Consider the following 24,371-nt stretch of genomic DNA (forward strand, 5'->3'; position numbering starts at 1 on the left):
GCACCCCATTCGGCAAAAGCCTTACCGCGTTTCTTCAACAGAGAGGACAGTTATTGCTGAAGAGGTGAAAGACATGCTGCGGAAAAGTGTTGTTCAAGAGTCCTCTAGTCCGTGGGCAGCACCAGTGATCTTAGAAAAGAAGAAGGATAGATCGTGGCGGTTTTGCATTGATTACAGGAAACGGAATGCAGTCACCAAAAAAGGCTGTGTATCCACTTCCTAGAATTGATGATGTCATCGATTGTTTACATTCCGCTGCCTACTTTTCATCACTGGATTTGCGATCAGGGTATTGGCAGATACCCATGCTCCCAGACGATAAGAAGAAAACGGCCTTCGTGACACCAGACGGTCTTTATGAATTTAACGTTGTGCCGTTCGGCCTTTGTAACGCGCCAGCAACATGCGAACGATTCATGGATACTATCCTCCGAGGACTTAAATGGGAAATTGGTTTGTGCTACCTCGTCGATGTGGTGATTTTTGGCAGCACATTGAGCGAGCGTAACAGCCGTCTCAGCCTTGTTCTAGGTTGTGTCAAACAAGACGGCTTGATCCTAAATTCCAAGAAATGTCGTTTCGGGGAGACCGAGACGTTAGTACTTGGGCATCTGGTCGACAAAAACGGTGTGCGGCCAGATCCACGGAAGATTGAGGCAGTCAGCTCCTTCGAAGCACCGAAGTCAGTGCGGGAGTTGAGGAGTTTCTTGGGCCTGTGCTTGTATTTTCGTCGCTTCGTCCCAAGATTCGCTGACGTGGTGTGCCCCCTAACATGTCTTCTCCAAAAAGCCGTCCCTTTCAACTGGACATCAGCTTGCGACGACGCGTTCCGCCAGCTTAAGTTTATACTGACGTCAGGGCCCATATCGCGTCACTTCGATGCATCCGCACCTACGGAAGTGCACGCTGATGCCAGTGGCATCGGCATCGGTGCCGCACTAGTGCAACGTCATGAAGGAGCTGAACACTTTGTGGCTTGTGCTAGTCGCTCTTTGACTAAGGCGGAACGCAATTACACTGTGACCGAGCAAGAAGGCTTGGCAGCTGTTTCCGCTGTCCACAAATTTCGGCCCTATATTTACGGATGCCCGTTCACTATCGTTACTGACCTCCACGCGTCATGCTGGTTAATGAATCTTCGTGACCCGAGTGGACGACTGGCACGTTGGGCTCTTCAACTGCAGGAGTACGACTTCGCTATTTCCTACAAGTCCGGGCGTCGCAACGCAGATGTGGACTGTCTCTCCCGCCTTCCTCTGACGACGACGGAGTGTGAAGAAGACAATTTTGATGACTGTTTTGCTCCCATTTCTTCTACATTCCCAGACTCGATGTCTTTCAAAGCAGAGCAGAAAAATATTAGTTTGGAACCTCTATTCGTAGCCGCATGGCGTCCTGGAGCCACCGGTCGATTTTGTGTCCGTGACGGCCTGCTTTACAAGACCAATTATTCGGCTAAACGCGCACGCTTCCTTCTGGTGGTGCCGCAGAGTCTGCGAACGGACATACTGAGAGCCATGCACGACGATGTGACCTCTGACCATGTAGGATTCATCAGAACTTTGAACCGGACAGAGGAGCGTTTTTACTGGCCCAGAATGCGGGACACAGTCAAGCACTATGTCGCCAGTTGCAAACAATGTGAACGCTACAAGCGCCCTACGACCGCTCCGCCAGGTCTTCTCCAACCTCTGCCGCCGCCTCGCCTGCCATTTGAACAAGTGGGTATCGACCGTCTGGGCCCATTTCCCCGATCATCTAAGGACAACCGATGGGTCATCGTATGTGTCGACCATCTGACCCGTTACGCGGAAACGGCGGCCGTACCATCTTCACCAGCTGCGTCTGTTGCGACGTTGTTGCTTCGATTCATTATTATTCGACATGGTCCCCCCCCCCCCCCCCCCCGTGTGATCATTAGCGATCGCGGTCGTCAGTTCGTTGCGGACGCCGTAGAAGAACTCCTTCGTCTCTGCAGTTCGCAGTTCCCTCATTCAACGCCTTACCACCCTCAGACAAATGGGCTTGTAGAACGTACGAACAGAACTCTAACTAACATGCTGGCCATGTACGTATCTTCCGATCACAAGGACTGGGATGACGTACTCCCCTTCATCACCTATGCTTATAATACTGCAAAGCATGAGGCGACCGATTACAGTCCTTTTTATCTCCTTTACGCACGTTCACCGCTAAGCTGCATTGACACTATACTACCGTTTAACTTTGACAGCGAGTACTCTGTTGCCAAGACGCTTTGTCTTGCCGAAGAAGCCCGGCGTATCGCTCGTCTTCGTACTGTGGCATCGCAACACCGATCGAAAGAGCGCTATGACAGCCGACACCAGTCTGTCTCGTACGCTAAAGGAGACTTTGTGTGGTTGTGGACTCCGGAACGTAAACGTGGCTTATGCGAAAAGTTTTTACCCCAGTACACGGGCCCATTTGTCATTGTAGATCGCTTGAGTGACTTGACGTACGTGGTGGCACGCTTGACGTCCGCTGGTCGTCGGTCTAGCCGGACCCAGTTAGTACATGTTGCCCGTCTTAAGCGGTTTCACCCTACGCTTTCCGAGTGATTTGGACTTGCCCAGCGGGCTTCGTCTGGCAACCGGGGATTGCTACGGCATGAGCCGGGCGAGCAGAAGAGAAAGAAGACGTTAGCTGGTGCAGCCTCGGGACGCCATCTCGACTTCACCATCAATCTCGTCCCTTAAATAAAGCCGGCTTAACATTAACCGTAACGACATAGATATATCGAGCGAGCCAGTTGGCGGCACTCTTTAGCATGGCGAGCAACTTCGGAAAGAGGGGTGAATTCAGAGGCATCCGGATGGTATGGTAGTACGGTGTCGAGGGTAGTGGATGGTTCACGCCCATAAACAACGAAAAATGGTGAGAAGCCTGTGGTAGCCTGAACGGCGGTATTGTATGCGTACGTCACAAATGGGAGGACATCGTCCCAAATGGAATGATCAGACGCAACATAAATGGTGAGCATGTCCCCAAGGGTGCGGTTGAATCGTTCCGTTAGACCTTTAGTTTGTGGGTGATACGCCGTAGTGGTGCGGTGAATAGTGCGGCACGCGGCGAGTAGCTCATTAATAACTTCGGACAAGAAGACACGGCCTCGGTCACTGAGCAGTTCTCGCGGTGCGCCGTGCCGTAAGACGAAATGCCGTAAGATGAATGAGGCGACGTCGCGAGCATCAACCGAAGCAAGTGCAGCAGTTTCAGCATATCTTGTCAGGTGGTCTACTGCGACAATTATCCAATGATTTCCGTTAGCACTGCATGTAAGAGGCCCATAAAGGTCGATGCCAACCCGATCAAAAGGACATGCAGGACACGGTAAAGGTTGCAGAGGGCCTGTCGTATGAGAAGATGTCTTGCGTCGCTGACAGGCTGCACATGACCGAATGTATTTGCGGACATAAGAATACATGCCGCGCCAGTAGTACCGCTGGCGGAGCCACTCGTAGGTTTTCAGGACGCCAGCATGAGCTTGTTGTGGGTCTGCATGGAAATACGTGCATACGTAGGAACGCAAATGGCGAGGGATGACTAGCAGCCATTTGCGACCGTCTGGCTGATAGTTTCGGCGGTACAAGATGGCGTCCCGTAGCACGAAGTGGGTGGCTTGGCGACGAAGGGTTCGAGCGCATGTACACGTTGAAGAACTGCTAAGAATGTCAATGAAAGACACAATCCACGCATCTTTTCTCTGTTCAGACGGCATGTCAGTAACCGCAAGCGTAGCAACCGGGCACTCTATGGACGAAGGTGGCGTTTCGTCGGATCGCATGGGCGAACGGGAGAGCGCATCTGCATCAGAATGTTGGCGCCCGGATCGATAAATGACGCGAATGTCAAATTCTTGGAGCCGAGGAGCCCAACGTCCAAGACGCCCCGACGGGTCTTTCAGTGACACAAGCCAGCAGAGCGCGTGGTGGTCTGTCACAACGTCGAACGGACGGCCATACAAGTAAGGGCGAAATTTGTTTAAGGCCCTAACTATAGCCAAACATTCTTTTTCCGTGACAGAATAATTGGATTCTGCCTTCGTGAGACCACGACTCGCATATGCAACCACATATTCTTGAAAGCCAGGCTTCCGTTGTGCAAGGACAGCTCCAACACCAACGCCGCTGGCGTCGGTATGAACTTCAGTCGGTGCATTCGGGTCATAGTGGCGTAGTCGGTGCATTCGGGTCATAGTGGCGTAGAACAGGCGGTGAGGTAAGCCGACGATGCAAAGTGGTGAAGGCTTGGTCACATGCCGGAGTCCAGTCGCGAAGGTCACCAGGGCCAGCCAGGAGCATTCATCCACTGGCACTTGCCAATAGACCGATCGCAAGTCCAAAGAAGAAAAGAATTCGGCACCATGAAGACAATCCAGGGCGTCATCTATGCGTGGTAGAAGATAGACATCTTTTCGTGTAATCTTGTTGAAGCGACGATAGTCCACACAAAAACGAATCGAGCCATCTTTTTTCTTAATGAGTACTACAGGAGAGGACCAAGGGCTGCAGGATGGCTTGATAAAACCACGTTCAAGCATGTCTTCAACTTGCTCGGCGATGACACGACGCTCGGTGGATGACACGCGGTACGGACGCTGGCGTAATGGTGCGGGATGTCCCGTATCAATGTGGTGATAGACGGTACTTGTGCGGCCTAATGATGCTTAGTTGCAGTCAAAAGAGGCGTGAAAATCATTTAAAAGTGTAATAAGCCGCTCACGTTGTGTCGGCTCGAGGTCATCGGCAATAGAGCGACAAAAAACATCCGGTGGTACTCGGGTAGATGGCACATGGGGTGCCAGTGCTGTTACGTTGGCAGTATCCACGTCGTCGGGAACAGGGAAATGCACAATAACGTCAGCGTCCACAGTCTGGATGGTACCAATAGTCTCGCCACAGTGCAAAGACAAAGTGTACGAATCTGGGTTAGAAATCAGTATTTCTGCAGCCCCATGGTGAACCGTGAGGAGGGCGAAAGGCAACAATATAGGCTGGCGGCGAATGAAAACGGCAGCGGGTAAAAACATGACCATCGCTTCGGCAAGCGATGCGCATGAAAGAGGGACAAATACCGCGCTGTGAGGGGGAAGGTCAGTATCTGAAGCTACACAGATCCTGGTAACATCATGAACTTGAAAGTCGTGAGATGGCAAATCGCACAGAACGGAGAACTGAACCTCAGCACGTGCACAGTCAATGACGGCGTGATGGCGCGACAGAAAATCCCAACCGAGAATCACATCGTGGGAGCAACAAGTTAACACAAAGAAATCAATCGAATACAAAACGTTTCGAATCAGCACCCTGGCAGTGCACATACCGACTGGCTGAACTTGTTGTGCACTGGATGTTCTAAGCAATAGTACCCAAGGCATCATGGTCACTTTCCGTAATTCGCGGCAAAGTTTCTCACTAATCACGGATACAGCAGCGCCTGTATCGACGAGCGCAAGACATATGATGCCATCAACGGACACTTCAATAACGTTAGCGGGGAAAAAACGAGGACTTTGATGTTCCGACGATGACGCAGTTCGTGCCTCAGGAACTGCGGAAATCAGTTTTCCGCCTCAGTAGTACTGGCACTGGGCCTACGACGCATGGGTGTGAGTGAGCGCCGGCGAGGGGAAGGCGAGCGACGAGTAATGTAGAGCTATGACTGCGGTGCTGGTATGTCATCAGCAGCGTAGACTTACGGTGGTGGTCGCTGAGGCATACGGAATGGTCGGAAGCCGGAGGTGGGTGGTCGCGCGGCGCCCACGAAGGCCAGCAAGCGCCGGCGGCAGAAGCGCGCTACATGTCCCGGTGTACCGCAGGCATAGCATATTGGGCGGTTGTCAGCAGTGCGCCAAGGATTTGTACCTTGCTGCTGTGCGCTGAAAAAGGGACCCACCTACTGGCGAGGCGACGGCGGATGAGAGAACACCGGCTGGAGAGGCGCTGAAGGCGGAGGAGAGAATCCCGGCAGACGAGGCGCCCGTGCAGCGGCTTCAGCATACGTCAGAGGCGCGGCCACGGGAGCCGGCTGACACGGAGGTGGAAGAGCTTCGGTCACTTGCTCTTGAATTACCGGTCGGATCGCTGGAGCCAAATATTGAGAAGGCTTCTCCGTGGTCGGCAAAATCGAGAGCTGTCGCGCGACCTCCTTGCGGACAAATTCATTTATTTGCGTCAGCAAAGTTGTGTGGTTGTCGCCAATAACCAATGCTGCTAACGAATCTTCCGTAGGCGGTGGGCGCCGAGCTAAGATGCGTTGTTTCCGTAGCTCGTCAAAACTTTGGCACAAATTGATAACTTCGGCCACGGTACGCGGATCCTTCGCTAACAACATTTGAAATGCGTCCTCATCAATGTCTTTCATAATGTGTTTTATCTTGTCCTGTTCCGCCATTGACGGATTCACGCGCTTACACAGGTCAATGACATCTTCGATGTAACTTCTGAACGTTTCACCGTGATGTTGCGCGCGCCCCCGTAAGCGTTGTTCTGCGCGAAGCTTGCGCACAGCGGGGCGCCCGAACACTTCTGTGAAACTTGTCTTGAATCTGCTCCACGTTGTGAAATCGTGTTCGTGATTTCGGAACCAGAGGTTCGCGACGCCGGTTAAGTAAAACAGCACGTTGTGCAACTTGGTGACGTCGTCCAACTTGTTATGCTGGCTCACCCTTTCGTAAGATGACAACCAATCCTCCACGTCATGATCATCGGTGCCGCTAAAGATGGCAGGATCACGCTGGCGCAATGCACCGGAAACGATGACCATTGGAGGCAGTGGTGCATCTTCCTGGGTGGTTTCGTCAGGCATGGTCGCAGCAGTCGGTAGCGTCCGGCTTCGGAGTTCCAGTTTTCAGGGCTACCCCGCACCTCCACCAAATGAAATGGGGTTTATTGCAACTCGTTGGAGGGATCACAGGCAGCTCTAGATCACGAGTCCTAGCACTTCGCATCAATAGCGCGAGCTCGTGTCTCGTGCCGCAGCGGTGGCAGTCCGCACAGTGCCACATGCATATTACCCACTACACTATATATATAGATATATATATATATATATATATAGATTGCCGTGACGCCATCTGTGCCCAACCACGCTGACGACGAGGACGACGACCTCGTGTGTGCAAGCGAGGGGGCTAGAGAAGAAGAAGCCTAAACTGAACGCTTGTTCTATTTGTCTAGATAAAATACCGCTCTCCGTTCTTGTCTCAAGTGAGCCGACACTGGTGGTCGTGCTGGGTATCGTATCATCGCCTAATGATAGGGACGACTACTGCGATTAGCCCTGCGTGCAGCCCTTCAAGACATCATCCACGCGTCGAGAAACCTGTGCACCGCTCAAGTCGCCGCCTGAAAGGTCTGTGCCCGGAATTCGGTCTCTTGCAAAAAACTTCGTCAGCGACCTCACCGACTCAGGAAATGGCGATTGTAAGTCCAACACAGGTGACTATCCAAAACAATCTAGTCCCCACAAGCTTCCACGGTGACACGTACGAAGACGCCGAAGAGTGGCTGGACCAGTACGAACGTGTAGCGAAGGTCACACTCAGTGGCGTCCGGACCAGAAGCTTTCCAATGCGTACTTCGCTCTTGTAGGTAGCGCAAGGACGTGGTTCCAAAACCGTGAGGCACAATTGACAACGTGGGACGAATTTTGCCGTCGGCTAGTTGACACCTTCGGAAGCACTGATCGCCGAGATAATGCACAACGCCTTCTCGAGTTGCGCATTCAGAAGCCCAATGAAAGTGTCTCCATGTTTGCCGAGGACATGTCTCGTTTGTTTTGCCGCGCGGATTCCAACATGCCGGATTCGAAGAAGCTGAGCCATATCATGCGCGGCGTCAAAGAACAGCTATTCGCTGGTCTCGTGCGTAACCCGCCTACAACAGTGGAAGAGTTCATTAAGGAAGCCACAGCAATCGAGCGGGCGCTGCAGCAGCGTTGTCGGCAATACGAACGCCTGACTAACGATGCGCCTGCAGGAGCTGCAGTACTCACAGTGACAGACGAGACCTTGCTGCGTCAACTGATAAGAGACATTGTGCACGAGGAGATTGCGAAGCACACTGTGACACCGAAGGAGTTTACTGTTGCTTCGGTCGCTGAAGTTGTTCGCCAAGAAATTCGGCAAGCATTAGCCCCTCCTGAGCCACTCCCTCAACCGAGTCCCGAGCCGCGCTTCGAGCCACGCGCATATAGCTACGCAGACGCTGTCCGTCGCCCACTTTCTACCGTGCCGGTACAGCAGTACCACCAGCGGCCACCTATTCCTGCCTGGCTACAGAGGGAGAATTTCAGGCGACCTCAGCTTCGCAGGACCGGCGTATGGTGCACTGCTGATCGCCGACCATTGTGTTTTCACTGTGGCGAACCAGAGCACATTTATCGTTTTTGCCCTCATCGCCGGGTGGCATCCAGGAAATGTCACCTGCCACACCGCGCCAGTTTCCAGAGAGACATCCACGCTTCGACGACAGTGTCACTCGGGAACAAGGCAACTCAGCTAATCTTCGGTCACGCTCGCCGTCTCCATTACATTATTCTTCGCCCAACCGTCGCAGTTTCGCCGACGTGGTACGAGGCCGCTCTCCAAGCCCACGGCGGGGAAACTGAAAGCGGCCTCTGGGGGGAAGGTTGCAAGTCGTCGAACCGCCGAAAATCCCCCATTATTACTTAGAAACGAGCAGAGCAATCCGAGAAACGGGACGCCGACGAATTTGTAAGTGCCGAGCTACTCTTAAGAATTGATGGGCACGACGTGACACCTTTAGTTGATACTGGTACAGACTTTTCGATAATGAGTGAGCAGTTGGCAGGCCAGCTAAAGAAAGTCAAAATGCAAAGGACAGGCACTTATATTCGAAATGTCTGGGGCCAGATAATTATACCTACAGGAAAATGTACTGCACGGCTCCAGATAGGAAATACAGCTTTTGTCGCCTCTTTTATGATTTTAAAAGAGTGCTGCAGATCACTCATCTTTGGAATGGACTTCTTACGGGAGTACGGCGCCATGGTTAACATACGGGACGGCGAGATGACCTTGTCAACTAGTACAGACACGAGCCAAGAAGAAGAGCGCCGACGTACGTCGTTACGTGTCGCCGACGACGACGTCTGCATACCACCACTATTATGCAGTCTTGTCTCCGTAAGTTCCGGAGAACAGTTTGACAAGGACGGTGTAGACGATCAACTAACTGCACTTCTGTTCCATCAAAGTATTGCCATCGCTCGGGGTATCGTCAGCCTAATCGGCGGTCGCACAGAGGTACAACTGACAATTTTTACCAATGAACGCCGGCACATCAGTAAAGGCGCCACTGTGGCGTACTTTGGCGAAATTGACCACGTCCAACACTGCTTTGCTGTAAGAGAGGAATCAACCACCGATACGATGCCATCTACACCCGTCGTCGACGTTGACCCAGGTTTAGCGCCGCAACAGAAACAAAGGCTCAGAGCACTGATTGACCATTTTAAGGACTGCTTCTCTACAACGTCCCGAGTGCGTCAAACACCACTGACGAAACACCACATCATTACGGAGGAAACAGCAATACCCATACCCATTTAATGAGTTGCGGCACCGTCTGCAAACTCCGCCTGTTCTTGCCCACTTTGACGTGGATGCGCCAACAATGATCCACACCGACGCCAGCAATGTGGGTCTAGGTGCCGTCCTTGTTCAGCGGCAAGACGGCGCTGAGCGAGTGATCGCTTACGCGAGTAGAACACTGTCACGTGCCGAGTCGAACTACTCCACCACAGAGAAGGAATGCTTGGCTGTAGTATGGGCCATTATCAAGTTCCGCCCGTACATATATGGGCGCACATTTCAAGTCATGAGTGACCGCCATTCTCTCTGTTGGCTGAACAACATGGAAGATCCATCTGCACGTTTGGCACGCTGCAGCCTACGACTTCAACAGTACGACATGACAGTGGTCTATAAATCGGGAATGCAGCACTTAGACGCTGACTGCCTTTCCAGATCACAGATCGAGTCGCCAGGCCGAGATGATGACGAATCCGCAGGCGTTTTAGGAGTTGTTGATGCGGCCACCATCTCTCAACAACAGCAAGAGGACCAGGAGCTCGCGTTACTAATTGATTTCTTAGAAGGCCGCACCACAAACAAGCCAAGATTGTTCTCAAGGCACCTGTCATCTTTCTGCCTACGCAACAGTGTTCTTTTTAGGAGGAACTTCGCTTGAAAAGGGAAGAGATATCTACTAGTCGTCCCTAAAACACTCCTCAATGAAATTTTGCAGGCCTGTCATGATGAAGCTACCTCGGGCCACCTAGGCTACACAAGAACAATATCACGGATCAAAGAGAAATACTACTGGCCACGGCTCGCAACACAGGCGAAGCACTACGTTCAAGCGTGCCTTGGCTGTCAGCGACGAAAAGTGCCACCTACGAAACCTGCCGGACTAGTACATCCCATTCAAGTACCAGAAACACCGTTTGTACAAATTGGGATGGACCTTTTGGGCCCATTCCCAACATCAACTTCCGGAAATAAGTGAATCATAGTTGCGACAGATTACCTTACGCGTTATGCAGAAACCAAGGCACTTCCGAGCAGCACAGCAACCGAAGCCGCGCAGTTCTTCATCGAAAACGTCGTCCTGAAGGACGGTGCTCCAACGGTCATCGTAACCGACAGTGGAACCGCGTTCACGGCTGAACTTTTGCGAACTGTACTGACGCTCAGTGGCACGGCACACAGAAGGACGACAGCTTATCAGCCGCAAAGCAATGGACTTACGGAGCACCTCACCAAGACTCTCGTAGATATGCTGTGCATGTATGTCGATGTGGAACACAAGAACTGGGATCAAATATTGCCCTACGTAACGTTTGCTTATAATACGGCTCGGCAAGAAACAACAAGAATGACGCCATTCAGTCTCCTCCACGGTCGGGAATTGACTACAATGCTGGATGCTATGCTTCCTCATGATTCCAGCGATTCCCAGACTGACGCCGCAGATTTTACAGAGCACCCCGAAAAAGCAAGACAGCTCGTGCGCGTTCGCATAACTAGCCAGCAAGACCGTGATGCGCGACTTTACAATCAACGCCATCGATGCGTCGTCTACCAGCCCGGCCAAAGAGTCTGGGTTTGGGCTCCAGTACGCCGCCGAGGCCTCACGGAGAAACTTCTAAGCCGATACTTCGGACCGTTCAAGGTTCTACGACACCTTAGCGACGTCAACTATGAAGTCATTCCTGACAGCCAATCCTGCTCGAGGCGCCGTCAGGACCTGCCTTAGACTGTGCACGTGGTGCGCATGAAACCTTATTTTGCTGAATGACATGGACACTTTCTGGTCGGCTGGACACCGGGTGCTACTTGCCGAGCATCGGGACGATGCTCTTTCTGAAGGGGGGCAATTGCCGCGACGCCATATGTGCCCAACCACGCTGACGACGAGGACGACGGCCTCGTGTGTGCAAGCGAGGGTGCTGGAGAAGAAGCCTAAACTGAACGGTTGTTCTAATTGTCTAGATAAAATACCGCTCTCCGCTCTTGTCTCAAGTGAGCCCTGACAATATATATATATATATATATATATATATATATATATATATATATATATATATATATATATATATATATATATATTTATACTACTGGAGAACAACGAGCAGGAGCCAGTGCTTCGAAAAAGACGACGACAACGTGTGATTGGAAGCATTGTACCGCTACGTGCTCTGCTATCTGACCGTTTAATCAATTCAACTATAACACCTCTTGACATTTGGTGGACGTGCTGTGCTCTTCCCAAACCTGGAACTCCGCAGCCGGACGCTCCCTACCGTTTCTGCCATGCCTCAGGACGCCGCGCAGCCCGATCCTCCCCTGGCATCGCCTGTCGCCGTTCCGGTGCTCTACGCCAACGTGATCTTCCGGTCTTCAGCGGCAACGACGACCATGACGTGGAGGATTGGCTCTCGTCGCACGATCGCGTGAGTGCGCATAACAAGTGGAATGACAAAGCTAAACTGACTAACTCATCTTCTATCTTTCTGGACTCGCTAATCTCTGGTTCCGGAATCATGAATCCAACCTTTCCACCTGGACAGCATTTACCCATTGTTTCAAAGAAGTCTTCGGTCGCCCTGCTGTGCGCAAGCTTCACACAGAACGCTTGCGTGGTCGCGCTCAGCAAAAGGCCGAAAACTTCACCAGCTACATTGAGGACGTAGTAGACCTTTGCCGGCGCATTAATCCCGCCGTGCCCCACTCTGAAAAGATCAAGAATGTCATGAAGGGCATAGAGGATGACGCCTTCCGAATGCTCTTGGCGAAAAATCCTCAAACGATTGACGAGGTCATTACACTGTGCCAGAGCTACGATGAGCTCCGCAAACAACGCCTTACCACGCGCCGAGATGCCGCGCCGGACGACATTGTTTCGGCTTTAACTGACAGTGCCAGTGCTGCTCCCGCCCACTCTTCGTTCCTCGACCAAATCAAGCAATTCGTTCGCGAAGTGGCGCGCCAACTGTCACTGCTGCCTGCTACCCAGTCGTCTGAGTCTTCTTTGTCCCCGGAACTGCGACGCGTCATCCACGAACAAGTCAGCGACGCGCTACCTCTCGCTAATCAGCCACCTTCAGCGACGGTTCCGCTCACGTACGCTGCCGTCGTCGCCAGGCCAAGACCTCCCGCTGAAGTTGCGCACTACACCCCCACAAGCAGCTTCTACGCCTAGCCTTCTGCAGCTGCGAACTACTTGCCCAGAAGCGGCTTCTGCGTGCCTCCACAGCCCCTACGCCCAGCTCCGACCAGTGCACCGCTACCTAGGCCCCCTGTTGATAATCCGTGGCGTACGCAAGACAACCGGCCGATTTGCTTCGCGTGTGGCTTTGCTGGCCCCGTGGCACGGTTCTGCCGTCGGCGAGGTTGGTATCCTCCCGATGCTGCGAGACTTCGAGGGGATGCTCCCGACTCCGAGTCCCGCTATTCACCACCAGTTGCGCACTTCGCTCCTTCATCTCCTGTTCCCCAAAGCTTCAACACTCGTCGGTCTCCATCTCCCCGTCGACGTTCCCTGTCCCCCATCGTCCGCCGCCCTCCAGCTGTGGAGGAAAACTAAAAGGCGCAGTTCCGGAGGCAAGAACGGCGATCTCTTCGAACTGCTCAAGCCCTCGTTTATTCCCCGCGAACGTCATTGAAGTTTTTGCCGAAGGTATCGCCCTTCACGCGCATGTCGACACTGGTGCCGCAGTGTTCGTGATTGCCGACCAGCTTCGCCGTGCGCTCCGAAAGGTCGCGACGCCGTTTTCTGCCATTTCGCTACACACAGCAAGCGCTGAGCCAATTGAGCCCTTAGGAACATGTACCGTCCGTGTCGCCATACAAGACAGTTTAAACCACATTGAATTTGCTGTTCTTCCCCGCTGCTCTCATGCCATCATTCTAGGATGGGACTTCCTCTCATCTCATCACGCTATTATTGATTTTGCCCGTGCAGAACTTGCGCTGACTGCATTTTGCGGCAGTCTTTCTGAAGATTTGCCTGCACCTTCTGCTCGAGTGTTCGTTGCCACCGCCACTGATGTCCCTCCTTTCTCTTCCGCCCTTGTAGCCGTTTCCTGTGCTGCTTTCTATGATTCCACAGTTCTTTTCACGCCATCTCAACTTCACTTTCGCCAGGGCTCCAGCGCACTTTACGTTTCCAATCCGTTTTCGTGTCCATCAAGCTTACATCATGGCGAGTGCCTCGGTTTTGCAGATGAATTCGACACGAGCTCTGTCTACGATGTGCCTGATGACTCGACTTCTCTTCACGTTGACTCCATGACTCTCCCTGTCTCTGCACCTCCGCTTGCATGTGACCGAGAGTTTGCTCCGTCTATCGATCTCAACCTCACTCCGAGTCAGCGCACGCAGATCCTCGACCTCCTTAACCGATTTCGAACATCTTTCGACCTCCACAAACAATGTTTAGGCCGTACCTCCACAGTCGTTCATCATATCGACACCGGCAGCCACGCGCCGCTGTGCCAACGTCCATACCGTGTGCCCGCGACGGAGCGCCGTGTCATCGATGAGCACGGTTATGTTTGTGCCTGGGGATTTGCCTGACGGGAGGCCAGTGCTGTGATGTGTCGACCGTGGAGGCAGCATTCATCCTCACATAGTGCCCGCCTCGGGCACATCACGACTAAGTGCACAGCTTGGGTGTCCTCGCGGCTGCACGGCGTCAACGACGGAAGCGGCCGCCGGCTCACGGACTGCTATCCGGCCCCTCCTCGTGCGGGCAGAATGCAGCCCCCCCCCCCCCCCCATCGTGCGGCGGCGCCCAGGGGCAACCCTTTTACCGACCACCCAAGGACTATGTTTCGACACCCTGCCTTGCAGATTGCTCCCTTTGACCTATGCCGGGCCATTGAACTTGCCCGGCGCACCATTCCGACCGACCGCCAGATTGGCCTGACGACGCAGCGCGGTACCCGGATGCGCCGGCCACTGAAAGCGGCGTTGGGACCACGGAGGCTGCCCTGACCCTCTCTCTCTACCTTGTTCGTCCTTGGGGACTGTCTGGGGAATCTGGGGACGGGGAGGTGTTATTTAAGCAGCTTGGAGCTGCTCTGTTGCTCTCTCCTGATAACCACGCCAACTTGTACACCTTGTATAAAGAATTCTTCGCCGAGAAAGCTCTTCTGGTCTCTAACTCTGCGTGAAGTGGGGTCAAGACCTCCTGCCGGCCACGCATACCTCGGCACACGCAACAGCACGTAGGAGACGTGCTCTGACTCGGCGTGATACAGCCATCACACAGTCCTTGGGCTTCTGCGGTAGTGCTGGTTAAAAAGAAAGATGGGACAATTCGTTTTTGTGTGGACTATCGACGACTCAACAAGATAACCCGGAAAGATGTCTACCCTATTCCCCGTATCGACGACGCACTGAACTGCCTTCAAGGCGCTGAATTCTTTTCGTGCTTAGACTTACGATCCGGTTATTGGCAGGTCCCGGTGCCTGATGCAGACCGTCCGAAAACGGCATTTGTTACGCCTGACGGCTTATATGAATTTACTGTGATGTCCTTTGGCCACTGTAATGTGCCTGCAACTTTTGAAAGAATGATGGATAACATCCTCCGGGGCCTCAAATGGCAGACATACCTTTGTTATTTCGATGACATTGTCATCCCCGGACTTTTCCCCGGACTTTTCTTCTCACCTGTTCCGACTCAAACGCGTGCTCACTTGCCTTGCCGATGCTGGACTCCAGCTCAACTTCAAGAAGTGTCTCTTCGCCGCCTTACAGCTAGTCATCCTTGGCCACGTTGTTTCGAAAGATGGTGTGCTACCAGGTCCAACCATACTCCAAGCCGTTGCCGAATTTCCACGACCTAAGACCACAAAGGAACTCCGCAGCTTCATCGGATTATGCTCCTATTTTCGTCGTTTCATCCGCAACTTCGTCACCATAATAGCGCCTTTGACACAGCTTCTCGCGGGTAACCACGACCTCTTGGCTTGGCCGCCAGTTTTCGATGCCGCATTCACGACGCTGTGCAGTCTTCTAACCTCACCTCCCATGCTTCGACATTTTGACCCCAGCGCACCGACAGAAATACACACGGATGCCAGTGGCATCGGCATTGGCGCTGTTCTTGCACAACGAAAGACTGGCTTCGATGAATACGTTGTTGCCTTCGATAGCCGCGCACTCACGAAAGCAGAAGCTAACTATTCCGTTACAGAAAAAGAATGCCTGGCTATCATGTGGGCCATAACAAAGTTTCGTCCTTACCTCTACGGCCGCCCGTTCGACGTCATCACGGAACACCATGCACTCTGCTGGCTGTCGTCCTTGAAAGATCATTCAGGTCGCCTCGCTCAATGGGCGCTTCGCCTCCAAGAGTATGATATTCGAGTGCTGTACCGCTCAGGCCGTAAACATTCGGACGCGGATGCCTTGTCTCGCTCCCCAGTGTCAGGCCAGCCCAATTATCAGAAAGTACGAATATGTACGCCAGGGATATGCTTTCGGAGCAGCAGAAGGATCCATGGATTCTTGCTATGCTGGCTTTTCTGTCAGACCCATCAGCGCCTTCTACTGGCCGTGCATTGCGTCCCCAAGCACACCACTTCGCTGTTCGTGACGGGCTTCTGTACCGCCGTAACTACCTCTCGGATGGGCGCAAATGGTTACTCGTGGTTCCTCGGCATCTACGTTCGGACATATGTGCAGCGTTTCACGATGACCCGCAATGCGCACATGCAGGAGTACTAAAAACATACGCGCGCCTGCGAATTCGTTATTACTGGCGCGGGATGTACCGATTCGTCCGCCAATATGTCCGCTCCTGCCTCGCCTGCCAACGCCGCAAGAATACCCCTCATGCCTTAGCTGCTCCACTGCAACCATTGCCTTGTCCAGGACGCGCCTTTGACCGGGTCGGAGTTGATCTTTATGGGCCCCTTCCGAGTACTTCAGATGGCTTCCGCTGGGTGATAGTGGCGATAGACCATCTCACACGCTACGCCGAAACTTCGACTCTGCCCAACGCATCTGCGCGGGATGTTGCCGGGTTCCTTCTGCGTAACATCATACTTCGCCATGGGGCCCCAAGAGAGTTGCTGAGCGACAGAGGCCGCGTCTTTCTGTCTGGTGGTATTGAAGCCCTGCTCAAGGAATGCAACGTTACTTAAATGATATTGCGCGACAAAAACGACACGGACGTGAGAGAAGACACACCAAGCGCAAATTTTCAACTAAGTTTATTGTGCCACTGCGTCGGTTTTATACATGGCAGGCAGCGTAGATCGCGCATGCGCTTACAAGGAAATGAAGTGCGAATTCATGTAACATGGTTACGAGTCGTGTGATGCCGCGTCCAAGAAACTTAATTCTTTTTCTGAGCCAGAGACGGGAAGCTAACACACGTGTCACCAAATTTCGCGATCATCTGCGCTTCAGATATATCACGGATGAGCTGCGTGCTGCCACGTGAAACAATCGTGCATTGATCCTCAAGAGGCTTGCATCCATGATCGCGACAGTGGATCGCCAAGAACCCACCAGAGCCGTTAATTACATTGTTGCTGTGTTAGCGAAGCTGTGTTCACGAATGATCGGCTTCGCGAACACAGCAACAATGTAAAAAACGGCTCTGGTGGGTTCTTGGCGATCCACTGTCGCGATCATGGATGCAAGCCTCTTGCATTCATGATCGCCGTTGCCGAAGCAGATCAATATTGCAGTATTGCAAGCAGTGTTGCAATTAGAGCAATACAGCCGGCGCTGCAATTTTGAGATTCATGGCCTGCAATATAACCCCAACGAGGATTTGCCTTCCTTCTTGTCAGGACTGGCGGCGAAACTAAACATTTCTGAATTCAAACTGACCGATGTTTCTGCCGTTCACCGACTTCCAGCACGCAGCAATGCCATTCCTGTAGTCCTTGTGCAAATGCACACTGTTTCGGTCAAACAGCAATGGCTCTCTGCACGAGGAATTCTACGTGAACTTGCTCAAGATAGTACCTTTCCGCGGCTTTACTTCAACGATAATCTTTCGCGTGCCCAACGGGAGCTGTATCGGCTGGCAAGGCAGAAAGGCAAAGAAACAAAATTTAAATTCGTTTGGACCAAAAACGGCAGGATACTGGCTAAGAGGGATGAAGATGCACCTATTCTGTATATCAATAAGGCATCTGATCTCGAGAGTATTGCATGAGCATGAACAAAGTTGCCTTTAAGACATGTACTAATCTAAACGAGGTTCTTAGTTTCTTTCCAAATCCTAATTGTGGCGCCTTCCGTGCTGTTCACGTCAACATTCGCAGTATTAGAAAACATTGGGACCATTTTCAGGCCTTAATTACTCCTTTGAACTCCTATTTCGATGTGATCGTGCTTACCGAGATTAACATTCCGTCCGCCTGCATCAATCAGTATCAGATTATTGGATACCAAGTTTTTTCATACACTAGGCCAATTAAAAGGGGAGGAGGCGTGGCAGTTTTCATCCGGGACACATGGGCGACAACTGAGCTGACTTTCTCGTTTTCCCAAGCTGAAATTGTGGCAGTGCGTCTTTGCGCACCTTCCTTGTCACTAATTCTGCTTGCGATTTATCGCCCACCGTGTTGCAACGGTCGTATATTCCTGGATGAACTTGATGTTGCCCTGGCCTCGATGTCGCCAATGGACCATGTTTGCCTAATTGGGGATGTCAACACAGATACGCTACGCCCTTCAGCAACGACAGTTGGCAATTATTTGGACGTCATTTCCAAATGGGGCTTGCAAAACACGATCTGTGAACCTACACGCGAAGAATTCCTTGCTGGTCATCTTGTCACATCTTGCATAGATCATATAAATATACGTGCACATAACTTAAGTGTCAAATCTGCCGTTATTACAACGAAACTCGCTGATCATTACATGGTCTGCTGCTCTCTAACAGATGACACTACCAACTTGGTCGCTCCAAACGAAATCAAACAAATCTAAATTATTCACCCCTTGGCTTGCGAAAAATTTGTAATGAATCACGACTGGCATAACTTTTTGATGACTGTTCCTCCAGGCGACGCCTATCACAACTTTGTAACACTGTTCACCGATTTCCGGCTTGCAGCTACACGGGTCTGTAAAATAAAACAACGTAAATTGGACCAAAAATGGACGTCGACAGAAATACTCGCGGCAATACAGGCAAAAGACTTCTTATGGGTTCAAACAAAGAGAAGTCCTAATTGTACTGTTTTGCGGCTTCGGTTCAAAGAGCTTCGAAATAAGGTCAATGCTATGATACGTCTTGCAAAACGTAATAACTTATGAGCGAAATTCACGGACGCTCGTTTTGACAGCAGGAAAACATGGTCCCTAATTAACAATCTTAGAGGTGGTGTAAACGCTAATCGCCATGTTGATCTGATGTCTCGTTTTTCTTCAAATGGTACTGCCACCGCTAATGATTTTAACTCATTTTTTTCAAAATTGTCCGGTGTAGCGAGACCTCATCCAGATATCTGCACATTGCAGACAAGTATTTCAGAATCCGCCCTTCTTCCCATGTTTTCGGAACATGACCTCAAATCAATCCTTTTCAGTTTAAAACCAAATAAGTCTCAAGGAATTGATAGTATTTCAATATTAGAGCTGCGCAGAACTTTCGAAGCAATAAAAGATGTGCTACTGCTCATTTTAAACAATATTATTACCACTGGTATCATTCCCGATAATCTGAAAAATGCGCTGGTCATTCCTCTTTTTAAAAGTGGCGCACGTAACAATATCGAAAACTACCGGCCTATTTCAATCCTTTCATGCATTGGGCAGGTATTGGAAAAACATCTGCTCACGACAATGAGCAGCTTTTTAAGCAATCATGGCGTGTTATCTCCTAGCCAGTAAGGTTTTGTGCCGAATCAGGGTACGCAGTTGCTGCTTGAAGATTTTTCCGATACACTAAACTCTGCGTTTTAACACAATCAGATTGCTTGTGCATTGTTTCTAGACGTCCGCAAAGCGTTTGACAGCGTCTGCCATAGTATACTGCTAACCAAACTTTCTTTGCTAGGCTTCCGGGGTGCGTTTTTGCGGCTTCTGAAAAACTTCTTATCTCATAGGCACCAACTTGTGTCTATTGGAAAATTTCGTAGCAACCTGACCGAAATTAAAGCTGGCGTCCCCCAAGGTTCCATTTTAAGTCCGTTATTATTTATTTATATTTTAACGATTTATCTAATGTTGTGAACGTCAAATTATATCAGTATGCTGATGACACTGTCCTTGTTTCACACGCTCGAAGTTACACTGACGCCATCTCTTCTTTACAAATGGCAACAACAAAAGTGATGGACTGGTTTCAGAATAATGTAGTCTATATCAATGCGTCCAAAGCTCAACTAATCTGTTTCCACAACCCTGTCAAGTAAGTTACCCTATCGTCCCATTATATTTGCACACATCACATTGCAATCCCTGTTCGTGTGCCCCAGTGCAATACGCTTGTTCAATCAAATACCTTGGCTTTTTTTATATATATTTTTATATATATATATTTGTCAAAAACTTCGCGCAGTGTCTTGTGTTTTGTATAATATAAAATTTTACATGCCATTGTCTGTCCGAAAGCTTGTAGCACATGCCTTATGCTACAGTGTGATCCGGTACGGGATATCTACATATGGTCATGGCGCTCAACATTTGGTAAACCGGGTCAACTCCGTCCTTCGTGGCATTCTGAAGCATGTTGCTTATGATGTCTCCCCCAAATCTGATGTGTTCAAAACTTTGTCCTTACCTGATTTCAATTCTTTGCTGCTAGAAACTGTTATCTTAAAGCATTTTTGGATAAGTCAGTATAAAATTCCTTATGTGCCTGTTCGTTCCCTGAGACCAAAGAATCCTTACGTTACGCCCCGCTGTAAGACGAGATATGGTCGAAGACTCCGTAACTATTATGTCCCAGCAATGTTTAATTTACTTCCTCAAAGCATACAAGATGTGAAAACGAAATATGGTCTTAGAAAGGCTCTTAGACACTTTAATGCGTGATGGGAAGCCTGTCATTTGTGTTTTTTTTTTCTCACTGTTGTCTAATGTGTTTCTGATGGCTCTGTCGCTGTCTGCCAGGCACTGCCGTTTAAGCCCACTGTGGCTTTGGCAGGCCCGATTTCTTCCACTGTAATGATTCTCAAGTCATCAATAAAGTATTATTATTATTATTATGAATGTACGTAGCGTCACCACAATAGTGGTAGGTATGATTTTTTTTAAGAGCTGATGGAATAATGCTAGTGTGGGCTTCACTATATCTTTGTATTTATTGAGGATTAACGGAAGATTATATTTCAAAGACTGCAGTTTGTAAAAAGTGCGGAAACGGGGTATTATCCAAAGGTCAAGACAACGTGTACGAACATTGGTATTTTGGTGAAGCAGTGCTAATGTACAAATAAAGTTTTTAAAAGTGGGTGAAGACATAGAATGAACGCAAAACACGAAATTCATACATATTTTTTATATTTTCATAATGTTGTACAACCTAAAATAATATTCTGTGGAAGCTAAATAATCAATATTTGCCATATTGCGAACAACTTTCTTTTGTAATAAACAAATCCTAGTAATATTCCTTTGTGTAGTGGTCAACCATACGAGACTACAGTAACTAATATGGGAAGCGAACAATGCAGAATAAATTTGATTTTTTGGCTTCCACTGGGAGAATTGCACGGCAACGCGATAGAGCTCCTGTGGTCATTTAAAGTTTTTTGCATAAGTTGTCAACATGCGAATCCCATCTGAGATTTGAGCTAAATGTTACTCCGAGAATCTTGTATTCATTGACGACATCGATCCTGTGCCCGTCGCACTATATATTCTCTTCTAAATTAATTACTTTATTTTTTGCACGGAAGAAAAGTACCTTGGTTTTAGCTAGGTTAATCTTGAGGCAGTTAGAATTTGACCAGAATACGAGCTTCAAGCAAACAACCGCATTTCCTGGAATCATTTCCATATACCCCGGAGCAGCTCGTACCTATTGCAACCCCATAGTGCTCTGTGTTTCATTATGGCCGCATTTCACTTCTCCTTTGTTATTATTCTTTTTTTTCTCTGTTACCATATATCTATTGCCTTCGTTTATCCATACACCGAGGTATTTGCACTCTTTGAGAGGATGTCTTCTTTGACGTCTTCGTCCGAATTAGAAGAAGACCGAAGATGGTCGCTATCCGCTTACTATTACGTACCATTACGTAGTGTGAATCCAACGAAGACAAGCACAGACCGTCCTCGACATTGCGAAAAGTATAGAAAAATGTGGCAGCCACAACTTCCGTTGAGTGCTACGTAACGCGAAGCATTTCGTTGCTTCAGCAATGGACGACTTGCGAAATAGTGCATGTTCTCTTCGGTGTTGTGGCTGCAATACAAAATGTGGTGAATGGCCTGTGAGATTGCGCGCTGTGGCAGGTTTGGCTCCGGCCATCCTAATCAGTGCGCTCCCTAGCAAAAAGAAAATGTAATGCGGCGCGCGGGGCACGGTCTGCCCTTGATAGCGTTGTTACCCGACGGCTCCAGCGCACGTGAATGTGGCCGTAGAAGGCAGACCGTGCGAGATCTCACATTGCCTATCTTTTCACGTCTTGCAGAAAATTTTCACAGTGTATGACCCAGTCAATTTTTCCGCTATTCCTCGAAGATTCTGCTATCTCAACCATGTAGTTCTCTAATGCCTTTATTTTGTTTTTTGCAGTTATTTCCTATATTCTTATCAATTATTTTTGTAGTACTTATATTTAATAACTTATTTTTTTCGAACCAATCAAGCGTGGATTCACACACCAGTAATTGTCTTCGAAATTGCCTCTGAAGCGGGCAACGCTTCTCGTCTCGGAGGGCATGCGCAGACTTCTCGGCAGTGCCACTAGATGGTACAGCGTATCGAGAAATAAGTGAGAGAGAGAGAGAGAAGCCCACTTGCCACGTGACGCGTTTCTCAGCGTTCGCACGCACAGGCACACCATGCACCATTGACCGTCATCATGAGATTCATTCTAGCGCAATTCTTTTTTAATCTGCGCTCCACCGGTTTTGAAGGTCACATCAGGCAGGTTTCGAATAGCTTGCCAATTTACGTACGTTAAAAGCAAGCACCTTTGCTCGTGCTCTTACGGGAACACAAACGCAAGGAAGACGTTGGAAGGCAGAGCGCCACGTGGCGTCTCGTGGCAAACATATTCATGCCAGAACAGTCCATTAGCAACCATACTGTCGTTTCTATGCGTACAGGTATCGCTAGGCGTATGAAGGCCGGAATCGCGGAATGGCCTTAGCAATTGAGTGCTCTAAGCGCTCATTAACTAATGCTTCATGCGAGTTTACAGAAAGCGAAAGCTCATTTTAATAGTTACTGGCGATCAACCATAGTGAGAGCGTAGCCATTCCGACAGTTCACGCAGAAGCGGAAGCTACGTGTGCCACCATGTCAGACAAGTCTATTGTTAAGCGTTCGTGAACATTACGAACGTTAAACTCGCCGAATAGCGTACATTGTCATAGCTCACGGAAACAGTGAAAGCCCAAAAGCGTACGAAGCATGCTTAGTGAAGACAACACTATTTCTTTGCGCACGCAATGCTTTTGCATCTAGTTGTCAACACGATTTTAAACCTTTAAATTGAGTGCTATATGGAGGTGGAATAACAGATGAGAACTCCAAATGCAGGCCTGCGTCAGTGTTTGAAACGCTGCATGGCCTTCGGGACCGATCTATGAAAACGGTCAGATACCCTGCAGGAAAACTGGCCTAGATTCGTCAAGAATACTTCACAATAATGTTTCCTCCTTCTCACTGCTTGCAGCCAATGACCTGCGGCAATGGATGTCGTGGCTGGTGCCCGTCGTGGTCGTGGTCGGGACACTGGTCACCTCGGTCGCCTGCTTCCTCTCTCGGCGGTACGACAACTTGGAGGCGGCGTCAGCATGTGCATCTTCGGCCGCCCCAATGCTGACACCGACATTCGCGATTTCGCCACTCAATCACATCACATCCCCTTAGGGGCGCACTTAACATATGGCTTCACGCCTTCACCCGAGGGGCAGTGAAACGCGTTATATACTGTGGTGCGGAAAAGCATTTGCGCTAAGCTTGCGCAAGCTTAACTGAATTTTCAAAGGTACGAGCTTCTTATATATTATGTTGTGTCCGTCCTGTTCTCTGTAGCTTAGAAAATAAACAATGCCAAGCGACGTTTCCTTGCTGTTATCTTCTCTGCAGTGCAGAAACGCGTAGTCACAAGCGGCGAGTAGTCAGGTTAAATTAATTGCTTCTAACATTCGCTGTTAGCGTAGATATGAAGTAAATGCCCTTTTTGAGTGACGTAAGCACTGCTCGTTCAGCAGCCTGTGGATATACTTAAATTTCGTGGCTGGTGAATTCCTGTAAAGCCATGCAATGCAACTCATAACATTTATTTTATACGCAGATGTGCGCCTTGCTATGCGGATATGGTTATGTGAAGTTCACAGAACCCCTCTAGCAAGTGTGCAACATGTCATAATTTGTTGCTCCCAAAATCAATTCGCATTCACAATTCCGGCTGTAATCCTGCTATCAACAAACAACCCGGCAATCTTTATTGCTTATTGGGTCTACTTCATTAGCAAATACAAGCAGAATATGCTAATAAAGCGAACTAGTTTTGGTGCGCGCTGTGTCGTTTTTAGAACAATGACAGTCTCGTAAACGGTCGTTGCTACGACTCTCGGCTTCTTTACTCGCCACGTTAGCATATTGATTACGATGTTTTGCCGCCTATTATTTTGCCAAAGGTTCAACCGCGATCCAAGG

The 24,371-nt window shown here is 49.9% G+C and overlaps 1 protein-coding gene across 1 annotated transcript in view; it reads left to right on the forward strand.

The window, feature by feature from the left end:
* Positions 1-23,761, forward strand: part of LOC129383039 (uncharacterized) — a 144,371-nt gene extending 120,610 nt beyond the window's left edge. Inside the window, exon 5 of the mRNA XM_055067241.2 lies at positions 23,383-23,761. Coding sequence (XP_054923216.2) covers positions 23,383-23,579 — 197 coding nt within the window. The 3' untranslated portion in view covers positions 23,580-23,761. The remainder of the gene's footprint in view (positions 1-23,382) is intronic.
* The last annotated feature ends 610 nt before the right edge of the window (positions 23,762-24,371 follow it).

Source organism: Dermacentor andersoni, chromosome 3 (assembly GCF_023375885.2).
Source record: "Dermacentor andersoni chromosome 3, qqDerAnde1_hic_scaffold, whole genome shotgun sequence".
Taxonomy (NCBI): Eukaryota; Metazoa; Arthropoda; class Arachnida; order Ixodida; family Ixodidae; genus Dermacentor; species Dermacentor andersoni.